This window comes from Bombus huntii, unplaced genomic scaffold (assembly GCF_024542735.1).
Source record: "Bombus huntii isolate Logan2020A unplaced genomic scaffold, iyBomHunt1.1 ctg00000194.1, whole genome shotgun sequence".
Taxonomy (NCBI): Eukaryota; Metazoa; Arthropoda; class Insecta; order Hymenoptera; family Apidae; genus Bombus; species Bombus huntii.
In genome coordinates this window covers 34,051-47,908 of record NW_026099426.1, presented here as the reverse complement: position 1 = coordinate 47,908, position 13,858 = coordinate 34,051, and the positions used below count along the sequence as shown (strand labels likewise).

At 35.0% G+C, this 13,858-nt stretch overlaps 1 protein-coding gene and 1 long non-coding RNA gene across 2 annotated transcripts; one reads left to right on the top strand and one right to left on the bottom strand.

Annotated features, from left to right (window-relative positions):
• Positions 1-5,131: 5,131 nt before the first annotated feature.
• Positions 5,132-13,636, top strand: LOC126877580 (glutathione S-transferase-like; the record flags this gene model as incomplete). Its single annotated transcript, XM_050640252.1, has 5 exons — positions 5,132-5,249; positions 5,561-5,640; positions 5,780-5,798; positions 5,986-6,278; positions 11,979-13,636. Coding segments are annotated over 5 exons (801 nt in total), but the record flags the coding sequence as incomplete, so codon positions are not given.
• Positions 6,589-11,489, bottom strand: LOC126877587 (uncharacterized). Its single transcript, XR_007695158.1, has 2 exons — positions 9,356-11,489; positions 6,589-9,260 (listed from the first exon to the last, which is right to left on the bottom strand). It is a non-coding gene; the product is annotated as an uncharacterized LOC126877587 (long non-coding RNA).
• Positions 13,637-13,858: the final 222 nt, after the last annotated feature.

Here is a 13,858-nt window from a genome sequence, read left to right as displayed (position 1 = left end):
TGCCACATGCCGGGACACATCGCGTCTCGCTGTCCATCGCGGCGAGAAGAAAAACATTGCCCCGAGGACGAGCGCCGGGTCGATGCCTGCGTGGTGGAAGCCCCGACGGGTAGACTAAGCCAGCAGGCCACACACGAGGACGTGTAAGTGTCAGGATGGCCGAGTCGGAGACGAAAGGACGCCGGGGCCCCTCTGGAACTTCAGGACAACACCCTAACCTTGCAACCTAGAGCCTAATATAGCCATAACGAAACAATCGCAAGTATCCAAACCGATAGCAATCGTAGCAATTTGAAGCAAGGTGAGTAACTGATGAGATGACTTTGCATTTGTCTCACCACAGAGACAGACGTTCAAGAATTCATTGTGAAAAGACGAGTACAAACAAGATACGTATGTCTTTCCGTTAAGCGAATGTTACAGTTTGTTTGCAAAAGTCAGTTTTTAGATTATAGAATCGTAGATAGAATTTAGAGGATAGAAACTTTTAGTAGTCACTTTTAGTTTAGTAAAGTCTTATCGACAATAAGCAGACTACGTTATGATACAACGATTCCAACTGAAGATTTCTATCGACATCACGAATTCGATGGCTTCCAAATTTTCTTCTCTGCAATCTCAGACGCTCAACTCGAAAGAATCTTTTAGATGCCCCGACAAACACTCGACTCAGGTTATCTATTATCGTAATCTTCCTACGGGATTTTTTTTAACTGCGTTGCGTTAACGAATAACGGGATAACATCACGTTTCTCTCAACGCCTTTCAACGTTCTACAACTTTTATTCTTTGCAAATCCCTGTCTCTATATGATAAACGCTGGTTATCCGCGGAAGGAGCGAGGACAACGAGGTGTTACTCGATGATCAAAGACAGGAAGATCCTGGTACGCGATAACGTTACTAATTTCCAATTACGATATGTGTGATTACGTAACATCTGCTGTCTGCATAATGCGTTAACGATCCGCGCGTTGATCGCATAAATATAAATCGAAGGGAATGGAATCGCTCGAAACTCATGCAACTATCCGCAGGTGTTTAAAATCGTGTTTTTACACCGCCAACGTAACGTCACGCCAGTCGAATCGAAAAATTATTACTAGACACCGAAGGTGAACAAAAAACGAGGTAAATAGGCTACCGATTGAATAATATCATAACGATCGTATCTCTGGTTTTTGCTCGTCTTTTATATTTGTTTCAAATGTATAAAATATAATCGTATCGATATCGTCCACGATTAAAGCCATCCATCCGCCATCGACGAGGAACGAACGATTATATTTTATCATTTATGCGAATCCTTCTCTTCTCTTCTTTCTCTATTTACGCCCCTCGCCTTGCTTCGTACCGCCGATGATTCACAATTCGATGCACCTGAACAGCTGGAACGTCGCAGATTTTTCCGTACGATAACAAACGTGTTTTTGATGGCCTGCTTTAAACCGTGACGATCGCCATGACGTGCATCAATTGTCGAATGATGTAGTGCGACGATACTCTTACGCAACTTTTTCTTACGCTGTTTTTTCCTCTATTCTTTCTTCCTGTGTGTTATCACATGATCATGAGATACCTGTATAGAAGATGCAAAGAGTCTGTGAAGAATTTACAGATATTTAAGATTATTATAATGATTAAGCAAAAGCTAAGACTCAAAATATTGCTCAAGATGTAATTATGTAATATTTACTCAATTTCTAGAAGACTGTTTATATCTTGTTGTTATTCTTGATATGGAGATAAATATAGTATACTTTATTAAGACCTAGATAAAAGACTTTTTTCTCGTTTCTCTTCTCCTACTTAATCACTAAGAGTTATATAACGTTTATTCGATAATTCTGCTTCTCCTGACCTTTCCACAAATGGTTGTTTATATCTCGACATTCTTGGTACTTTTAATCAAATTTTAATAACAGTACTTTACTCGTCAGAAGTAAATAAAAAAGCTCTAAGTAGAAGCAAGGATTTACTTACCTTTCCTTTCTCGAATCTCAGTTAGCAATGTTGTTCCTCTTGAAAGATTTTCCAAGTTTCCAAGACAATTTCCACGCTGGTAACATTGTATATATTTCAAGTATCGTGAACCACAGGAACTTGTTGAGGCAATATTGAAGAAAGCAAAGAGAATGAAGAAATTGTAGGAACTATGAGAGGCTACTCCTTCTTTCACAACTTATTTTCTCTTCGTTTGGGGGGAAAAACACAAATGAATGTAACGGTTGGTTTCATATACGTTTCAGCTATCTGCTACTATCGCATGGAGGAGGATCCTGAAAAGAAGGAAGCGAGGAAGAATCAACTTTTGAACGAAACAATACCATTTTACTTGACTAAATTCGACCAGATTATTGGCGAAAATGAAGGATATATCATTCCTTCTATCGTAAGATAGTTTATCCAAATTTAATGTTAAAATTTTTAGTCTTTGTGCAAACTGGGCCATGTTGTCCATAAAAAATTATTGAAACTTTGTTGCGACAAGACAGCTTTAATTGTTGAGAGCAGAGTGTATCTTTAAAATTCACTCCTGTTAGTTTATGTACAAATGAATTTGCCAAGATTTTCAGCTTTTAGATAATTATTCATGTATCTTCCTCATCAAGTTTGATAGAAATTATTACTATCGTAATCAAAGCAAAGATTAAGATATGTAAAATCATTTCTCTGGATATGACACTCTTGTTTAATGAGTGATAAATGATACCATTCGAAATATCATATTTATATAATATATAATGATACTTATAAGTGTAATCACTTAAGTACAGATATCTGAATTTTTCTCACTGTCACTGACATAGATACGTATTATCGTTCCTTAGATTACTTGACCAGTTTATTTCTTTCATCACTGTGTTATTATATAATAATAATAAATAATCACATTAAATTAATTTAGTATGATTATGTTGTTTAATAATACGTGTTTCATTGCAAAATATTTAGCGATTGAAGGGCTCATAGGAAACATGAAAGTGAAAGAATACTAGAATCTAGAGTTTACGATTTCAATCTCTTTAACGAGATATTTATCATATTACACAATTCCTGTAAATGTATTTGTAATTATATCGCCGAAGAATTGTATTTAATTAAGCTATGAAGTTGTGGAATCGTGAGAAGGATTATTTTTATAGAACTGTCTAATTTCCATTCGACATTGATTCAGGATACACATTACTCTTTTTTACATAATACCAGTTTTGTCATTTTTAATTAACAAACACCTCCAAAGGTTGAAGTTTCTAAAATTATCTTCTTTCGAACGGTCAATATCCTTCCACCGGGTAGGACACACCCACAGATCAGTCACTTATTCATCTCGTACATACGCACCAGCGTAACTGCCTTCGTTATAAGTTGTTGGAATAAACGGTGAAATATAACTTACTATACTGTGTCATATTCATTTAACCACCTCTTATCTTAACCGAAACAGGGGAACCACTACTTCGCGGCGTCGATTCACCGAATCGTAGCGAGAATTTACGCCTCTCGCTACTGCGACTGCGTCTCTCCGCGAACGGTCGTAACACATTGATCGACAGAAGTACTAAACTCTAATAACATAAATTTATATATTTTCTATTTCCCAGCCACCAGTTTTATAGATTTTTCTATCTTCTGTACTACTTTTATCCCTTTTATTTTTTCTTACATGAGATTATTGTAAATTTAATATCATTTGTTCGCAATATTTGTTATTTATCTTTCCTTGAATTTGAAATTTCGCGCTTCAATGTTGTGTGTTGTTCGACGTTTTATCGAACGATGTTTATCGAACTAGTTCATGAATACATACATAATCATTAAAGAATCTATAAACCTTACTAGTTTGTTTTTACTAAGTTTTGTTACAGAAAACATGTTCTCATAAATTTTCAACTTTAATTTATGGAAATTTATTAACCTTAAACTATAAAATCATTCAATGAGTCTTTCCGGATGTTTTTATGTAGTCATAATTTCACATATCAGCACAGCTCCACCAATAGGATAAGAGTTACGTGGAAGCAACAGGGGGGAAGAAGAACATATATTGATCTAAAGGTTATTTTTGTCTCATTCAAGTTTCTGTTAACCGGCTTGGAAATTTCCTGTGCTTGTTTCGACTTTGAAGTCTTAAAAAAAAAATTGTAAGTAAATAGTATATATATAGTATATATATCCTGAGTCAAAGTTTCTCTTTATAAATAATAAACCGTTTGAAAACTATATTTTGTATGTTTTTTCCTTATTCATAATTAAATAATAAATATGAAATACTTCTACAGAAAGCCGACATCCTTCAATTAACCGAACAGCAGATGATTTAAAAATTAGTAGTTGAAAGAAATAAATGTTATTACATGTTCATAATTGATCGATAAATTTAAGTATACAATTAGAAAATGTTTCTTCTGTATTGATAACTAAATAATACAGATAAGATACAAGATACTTGTACGAAAAGTCGGCGCGTCGTTCAATTAACGGAACAGCAGAGGATTTGAAAATTAGTAGTTGAAAGAAATAAATGTTATCATATGTTTATAATTGATCGATAAATTTAAGTATGCAATTAGAAAATGTTTCTTAAGTTTGGAAGAATATATAATCATGCTGAATGTTTTGTAGTTACGAAAGTTGTATACAAACATACATTGTACATACGACTAGTAATGGTACTAAATTACTGTTAGAGGGTCTTGGGTGTATAGAACCATATGGTTAAATTAATACTAGAGATAACGAATCGTGCGAATGTAATTAATATTTTGAAATGCGTTGTTTGCATTAATTGATAGTTTTCTTATAAACTTTTTTATAAACAATTTCATTGCTATAGAAAGAAAAAATAAATGCCGGTAATATGTCTATCCTACTTAAATAGAAAGTGCAATATTTTGTTATAATATTTGGCGCAAGTTTATACATTATTACATCCAAAAATAATATTCTTTTTATATCTAAGCTATATTAAAATATAAAGATACAAATAGCTATGCGAGTAGTTAGTAGTTGATGCTTTTTACTTAAATTGTCTTATACTTCATAATTTGTAATAATATAATTCTTGTCATCAATGATTCTTTGTTTTTACTTTGTATATATTATACTTCCAGGAAGATGCCGCTCTATAAATTGACTTACTTCCCAGTTACGGCATTGGCAGAACCAATCCGTTCTTCTTCAGCTATGCTAGTATTCCATTTGAAGATGAACGTATCAAAAAGGACGTCTGGCCAGAAATAAAGCCCTGTAAGCTTAAAATTTAAAGAAATTCTGTTTCTTAAATCTCATCTTTCCTAATTTAACTAAAGTAGCTAAATAAAGTAGAACACAATTATGCAGAGTATAACAGATATTATTGTTTACTCTCCATTGCTCTATAAGATATGTGGGAGAACAATAGGTATTGTTAAGGAGACAATGCCCTTTGTTTGCTGATAAATTATCAATAAATTAAATTATATCTTTCCAAAACAGATAACAGGAAGCTAGATATTTAAGAAGCATCATAATCTGTTTGTTCGATAGAATCTTTGATTCTATTAGTTGTATGTTTTTAGTGACTCCTTATGGCCAGCTTCCTATGCTCGTAGCTGATAGAAGGAAGGTTGCTCAGTCTACAGCTATTTGCCGTTACTTAGCCAAATAATATGACTTAGCTGGAAAGACTGACTGGGCAGATCTTCATATTGATGCCACTGTTGATACTATTCATGATATTCGTCATAGTGAGTATCCAGTGCTGTTTTGCATAAATCTTATGAGAATCTTGATAACAGATAGTACATATCTGTTCAGGTATTTATTAGTTGAAATCCGATTTAATATATGATTTAATCGAACGATACACGTATGTCAACAATACAAGACAAAGGATTAAAAAGGATTGTAATTCTATCTTCAGTATCATTTAAATTTCGCACAACACTGTATTCAAATTAGTATAACATTAGCGAATAGTATTTAACTGAAAACAAATTTTCAGAAATTGCCGCCTTCCACTATGAGGAGGACGAGAAGGTCAAAGCTGCAAAACGCAAGGCTGCTGAAGAGACGCTGCTGTTCATTTTAGAACGTTTGGACCAGCAAGTGAAGGAAAATGACGGCTACTTCTACGATGGTACTCTCTCTTGGGCTGATTTAACATTCGTTGCTCTGCTCGATTATTTGAACTTTATGTACAAGTCTGATCTGATCGAGAATTACGAGAATCTGAAGCTGCTGGAGAAAAAGGTCCTCCTTCTGCCCAAGATCAAAAACTGGATTGAGAGACGCCCAGTTAGCGAATTCTAAACTTCACGATTGCTTATGGTTTTATAAGCGTTTAAAGATTGCGGTCTTAGTGTGTTGAGAGAATGAAGAACGAATCGTGTTGATGGAAGTTTGTACGGAATATACTGATTGCTTTTAACATTCATTAGTTCCAGTTATTACCGATATTTTTGTCATTTAGTTAGGGTTTTCCCTTTAGATTACGTTGTGATAGAGAACTATTATTTGTGTATTCCTACAGAAACATACGAACTATATAAACTGTTGACACGATGTTGTGCTTTTGTATTATAGAGATAATAATAAAACCATCAAACAATCATTAATTATGTTTTTTATTATATTCATTAAGAATTGAAGATTACCTCCTTGGTGATCTTGATAATATCGTATTTTACAAATGTTGAACAAAAAAAAATGTATGATTATTTTATTCAATACATTATGAGGGTTGCTTTAAAAAAAATACGAGTTACATATTTCTTTGAAAAAAGCATGATTTTTATCGATACAATAATGTTCTTCTGTTATCGCTTTAAAGTTGAGTACTTCGTTGATTACACGAGAGAACTCGCCTACAGCAAACAAGATACGACCGTGTGTAAAGTAATTAATCTGTTTGCTCGTTGCTAGCTACACATAAGGCTTGCGTAAAAAAAGATATGCATTTCAGTTCAGGCGGAGAATTATGTAGGAAGTCATTTTGTCGATCAATAACTTAGTTAATAAAAGATCAAATTTTCATGTACATAAATGTAAGTAACGTTCAAGTATTAATCATTACATACAATTTTTGTATAATTCGATATCTTGGTCACTTACATCTTACAAATGATATATAGATAATATTTATGAGATACATTGGAGTTATCTTTTAGTTAACGCCATTTTTTCTTGTTTTCTCTGTACTTTTACTATTCTTCCAAAAATATCAAAGGATCGATGACTTCAAATTAAACTAGAATTGCTTCGGTATATTGTCAATCAATGGCTATTTGTATTCACATCTATATCAAAGGAAAACCGATTGCAAAATTAATTACCCTTGCAACTCCGCAATCTGAAACTATGTGTGATCGACCTTGAAGATGACAAATCTCAATGTTTGAAGTAGTACAAAAAGATGATAATTTAATTTCGCTTTATCAAACTGTACAAAATTTGTATACACATACAGAAAAAAAACGGAGTTCAAACATTAATCAACATGAATTATCGGTTATTATTGCTGAGTAATTATTAGGATTAGAGTTTTGGAGTATCGATCGTATCGAGTTTTAACTATCGGTTTCCGCAATTTATTGTTTTTCTAAATTATGTCTAAATGGTATCAGTTTTTGAATATTTTATAGTTTACACTCCAACATACTGACGTAAGCTATCGAAAATAATTGTAAATTATGCAATATCATTTTTTTTATATTTCATAATCTAAATTTTAATCTATTTTTTGTATTTAACATCCCTTTTTTATTGTTCTTGTACGTTCTTCAAAAAATCTTAATTTTTTTTTTGGATAAAATCTTGTGTGAATTTACAAAAAATACGATTCTGCGTTTAATTTTTTTCCCTTATTGTCTTTACATATTTGGAGTTTAAACGCGTTATAAGTACGTTTTTTTTTTTAACATGATTACGTAGAATTCTTATTCTGAATAAATTATTTGTTTCCGCTTCATAACTGTTTCTAAATTACAGTGCATTTAATCTTGAAATGCACAGTAACATTTTATACTTTTTACGTTCTAAGGAATTTTCAGGATCGGTTAAAAATTAAATTACAGTAATGGTAATACTCAATATTAATGTCAGACGTGGATACTTCACTGTTTTGTATAATAATTTGTTATCTTGGCATCGATCAAGGTATTTAATATACAAAGCGTACAGATTAATAAGAATTTTAATTAATCCTTCTTCTATAGTATTCACCGTTCTTTTCGAGCTCGTACCATTTCAAATAGACTTTCGAATAGATTTCAAAGATTTGTCTGTTCAAATAAAACGCGATCTTTTTTATTTCCCTATCAGTCGTCCCGTTACTGTTCCGTAGTTTCCAACAGATTGCAGATTCGTTTAAAAAACATTTGTAACGAAAAACAAACCCACTCGCAGAAATGTTATTCAATATCGCATTTATAACTTTCATAGACATCCTCCTCTCATTGCTATCATTGTAAACAGATTGAAACTTCGTTTGCAAACACTCGCGATTAAAAAAAAAAGAAAAAAAGAAGAATTAATCTTAAACAATTTTATCTCGTGTTCCATTTATAATTTTCATAATTGTCTTCCCGACGTTGTATCATTTTAAATGGCTTTTTTCTATCCATCTATGTTGCAGCGAGATCAACGGTCCTAATTACTAAATTGCACGATGTGTTCATACAAATTCACTTTTTATGAACGCGATGAAACGAAATGAAACCTAAGTAGAGATTTGTTTTCTCATCAAGTATAACGAGTTTTATACTTTGGATAGATTGCCTCGTTGTGAGAAGGTCTTAATCGTTTATAATTGCGATTAAGTAATTGCAATAAGTCATATTTTTAAGAAACGTTCTCACATGCTGTCACACACTCTAATTAGAAAAGGATCATGAAACATTCGGTTTATGATATTATTTGTTTGTAAATCTTCCTGCTTCCGGAAACTTTTTTAAATATGAAAATATTTATATACAAAATTAAATATTTTTTTCAATATCAACACTTCTTGCGTTTATGTTGTCCTAGTCAGAATTATATTATTTCGTGTATCCTGTTGCTCTTTATATGATAGTCCTCCCGTTGGCCGCGGATTCGTTATCAAGCCTGAGGCCCTCGTCACTAGTGTCACTATCGACAATAAAGGTACCCCACCCGCGACCGGACGATGGAGAACTCCAACACGGAATCGCAATCTCCCGCGAGCCCTGCCCGGGAGGGCGCCTCGAGCTCGGACTCGGAATGTGACTCGAGCTCGGCCTGCTCATGAGGGACCACCCCCTGAAAAACAGCGCACTGTATTCTGCCCTAAACCGTGCCCTAGAGGGTCTGGCAGCGTATTGGCTTACGCAGATAATGGACGGCGACGAGCTCACCTGGCCAGATTTTAAGGAACAATTCGCCGCGCACTTCGGTGGCTAAGAAGTAGCAGCCGCGTCGCTAATCAAGGTAGCCGAGGAACTACCGCGGGACGGCGAAACACCAGGAGCGTACGGAAATCGTATCATCACCCTCCTGGGGTCGAAGTGGCGAAATTCAACCAGGGAAGAGGTACTCGCCGCCACCGCCCTCCATCTGCTGGGCTCGCGCGATGAACGTTTTAAACGACTAGCGCTCACGAGTGACATCACGTCGGTGAAACAATTCCAAAGAGAAATGAAGCTCTTCCTATACACGGAGTGGCCAACGCCCCCGCCGTGGAGGTCATTAGCGAGCTCCGGAAACAAACGAGGCAGGTCACCCGCCCCCTGGACCAGGTGTGGCCACTGCGGTATTTACGGACATCCGACATTCGAATGCCGCAAGAGGGCGAAGTGGGAACCGAAGAAGGACCCTCGACGCCCGGAGGAAAGCCGACCGGCTGCACCACCAAAAGCGTTGTGCTTTCACTGCCACATGCCGGGACACATCGCGTCTCGCTGTCCATCGCGGCGAGAAGAAAAACATTGCCCCGAGGACGAGCGCCGGGTCGATGCCTGCGTGGTGGAAGCCCCGACGGGTAGACTAAGCCAGCAGGCCACACACGAGGACGTGTAAGTGTCAGGATGGCCGAGTCGGAGACGAAAGGACGCCGGGGCCCCTCTGGAACTTCAGGACAACACCCTAACCTTGCAACCTAGAGCCTAATATAGCCATAACGAAACAATCGCAAGTATCCAAACCGATAGCAATCGTAGCAATTTGAAGCAAGGTGAGTAACTGATGAGATGACTTTGCATTTGTCTCACCACAGAGACAGACGTTCAAGAATTCATTGTGAAAAGACGAGTACAAACAAGATACGTATGTCTTTCCGTTAAGCGAATGTTACAGTTTGTTTGCAAAAGTCAGTTTTTAGATTATAGAATCGTAGATAGAATTTAGAGGATAGAAACTTTTAGTAGTCACTTTTAGTTTAGTAAAGTCTTATCGACAATAAGCAGACTACGTTATGATACAACGATTCCAACTGAAGATTTCTATCGACATCACGAATTCGATGGCTTCCAAATTTTCTTCTCTGCAATCTCAGACGCTCAACTCGAAAGAATCTTTTAGATGCCCCGACAAACACTCGACTCAGGTTATCTATTATCGTAATCTTCCTACGGGATTTTTTTTAACTGCGTTGCGTTAACGAATAACGGGATAACATCACGTTTCTCTCAACGCCTTTCAACGTTCTACAACTTTTATTCTTTGCAAATCCCTGTCTCTATATGATAAACGCTGGTTATCCGCGGAAGGAGCGAGGACAACGAGGTGTTACTCGATGATCAAAGACAGGAAGATCCTGGTACGCGATAACGTTACTAATTTCCAATTACGATATGTGTGATTACGTAACATCTGCTGTCTGCATAATGCGTTAACGATCCGCGCGTTGATCGCATAAATATAAATCGAAGGGAATGGAATCGCTCGAAACTCATGCAACTATCCGCAGGTGTTTAAAATCGTGTTTTTACACCGCCAACGTAACGTCACGCCAGTCGAATCGAAAAATTATTACTAGACACCGAAGGTGAACAAAAAACGAGGTAAATAGGCTACCGATTGAATAATATCATAACGATCGTATCTCTGGTTTTTGCTCGTCTTTTATATTTGTTTCAAATGTATAAAATATAATCGTATCGATATCGTCCACGATTAAAGCCATCCATCCGCCATCGACGAGGAACGAACGATTATATTTTATCATTTATGCGAATCCTTCTCTTCTCTTCTTTCTCTATTTACGCCCCTCGCCTTGCTTCGTACCGCCGATGATTCACAATTCGATGCACCTGAACAGCTGGAACGTCGCAGATTTTTCCGTACGATAACAAACGTGTTTTTGATGGCCTGCTTTAAACCGTGACGATCGCCATGACGTGCATCAATTGTCGAATGATGTAGTGCGACGATACTCTTACGCAACTTTTTCTTACGCTGTTTTTTCCTCTATTCTTTCTTCCTGTGTGTTATCACATGATCATGAGATACCTGTATAGAAGATGCAAAGAGTCTGTGAAGAATTTACAGATATTTAAGATTATTATAATGATTAAGCAAAAGCTAAGACTCAAAATATTGCTCAAGATGTAATTATGTAATATTTACTCAATTTCTAGAAGACTGTTTATATCTTGTTGTTATTCTTGATATGGAGATAAATATAGTATACTTTATTAAGACCTAGATAAAAGACTTTTTTCTCGTTTCTCTTCTCCTACTTAATCACTAAGAGTTATATAACGTTTATTCGATAATTCTGCTTCTCCTGACCTTTCCACAAATGGTTGTTTATATCTCGACATTCTTGGTACTTTTAATCAAATTTTAATAACAGTACTTTACTCGTCAGAAGTAAATAAAAAAGCTCTAAGTAGAAGCAAGGATTTACTTACCTTTCCTTTCTCGAATCTCAGTTAGCAATGTTGTTCCTCTTGAAAGATTTTCCAAGTTTCCAAGACAATTTCCACGCTGGTAACATTGTATATATTTCAAGTATCGTGAACCACAGGAACTTGTTGAGGCAATATTGAAGAAAGCAAAGAGAATGAAGAAATTGTAGGAACTATGAGAGGCTACTCCTTCTTTCACAACTTATTTTCTCTTCGTTTGGGGGGAAAAACACAAATGAATGTAACGGTTGGTTTCATATACGTTTCAGCTATCTGCTACTATCGCATGGAGGAGGATCCTGAAAAGAAGGAAGCGAGGAAGAATCAACTTTTGAACGAAACAATACCATTTTACTTGACTAAATTCGACCAGATTATTGGCGAAAATGAAGGATATATCATTCCTTCTATCGTAAGATAGTTTATCCAAATTTAATGTTAAAATTTTTAGTCTTTGTGCAAACTGGGCCATGTTGTCCATAAAAAATTATTGAAACTTTGTTGCGACAAGACAGCTTTAATTGTTGAGAGCAGAGTGTATCTTTAAAATTCACTCCTGTTAGTTTATGTACAAATGAATTTGCCAAGATTTTCAGCTTTTAGATAATTATTCATGTATCTTCCTCATCAAGTTTGATAGAAATTATTACTATCGTAATCAAAGCAAAGATTAAGATATGTAAAATCATTTCTCTGGATATGACACTCTTGTTTAATGAGTGATAAATGATACCATTCGAAATATCATATTTATATAATATATAATGATACTTATAAGTGTAATCACTTAAGTACAGATATCTGAATTTTTCTCACTGTCACTGACATAGATACGTATTATCGTTCCTTAGATTACTTGACCAGTTTATTTCTTTCATCACTGTGTTATTATATAATAATAATAAATAATCACATTAAATTAATTTAGTATGATTATGTTGTTTAATAATACGTGTTTCATTGCAAAATATTTAGCGATTGAAGGGCTCATAGGAAACATGAAAGTGAAAGAATACTAGAATCTAGAGTTTACGATTTCAATCTCTTTAACGAGATATTTATCATATTACACAATTCCTGTAAATGTATTTGTAATTATATCGCCGAAGAATTGTATTTAATTAAGCTATGAAGTTGTGGAATCGTGAGAAGGATTATTTTTATAGAACTGTCTAATTTCCATTCGACATTGATTCAGGATACACATTACTCTTTTTTACATAATACCAGTTTTGTCATTTTTAATTAACAAACACCTCCAAAGGTTGAAGTTTCTAAAATTATCTTCTTTCGAACGGTCAATATCCTTCCACCGGGTAGGACACACCCACAGATCAGTCACTTATTCATCTCGTACATACGCACCAGCGTAACTGCCTTCGTTATAAGTTGTTGGAATAAACGGTGAAATATAACTTACTATACTGTGTCATATTCATTTAACCACCTCTTATCTTAACCGAAACAGGGGAACCACTACTTCGCGGCGTCGATTCACCGAATCGTAGCGAGAATTTACGCCTCTCGCTACTGCGACTGCGTCTCTCCGCGAACGGTCGTAACACATTGATCGACAGAAGTACTAAACTCTAATAACATAAATTTATATATTTTCTATTTCCCAGCCACCAGTTTTATAGATTTTTCTATCTTCTGTACTACTTTTATCCCTTTTATTTTTTCTTACATGAGATTATTGTAAATTTAATATCATTTGTTCGCAATATTTGTTATTTATCTTTCCTTGAATTTGAAATTTCGCGCTTCAATGTTGTGTGTTGTTCGACGTTTTATCGAACGATGTTTATCGAACTAGTTCATGAATACATACATAATCATTAAAGAATCTATAAACCTTACTAGTTTGTTTTTACTAAGTTTTGTTACAGAAAACATGTTCTCATAAATTTTCAACTTTAATTTATGGAAATTTATTAACCTTAAACTATAAAATCATTCAATGAGTCTTTCCGGATGTTTTTATGTAGTCATAATTTCACATATCAGCAC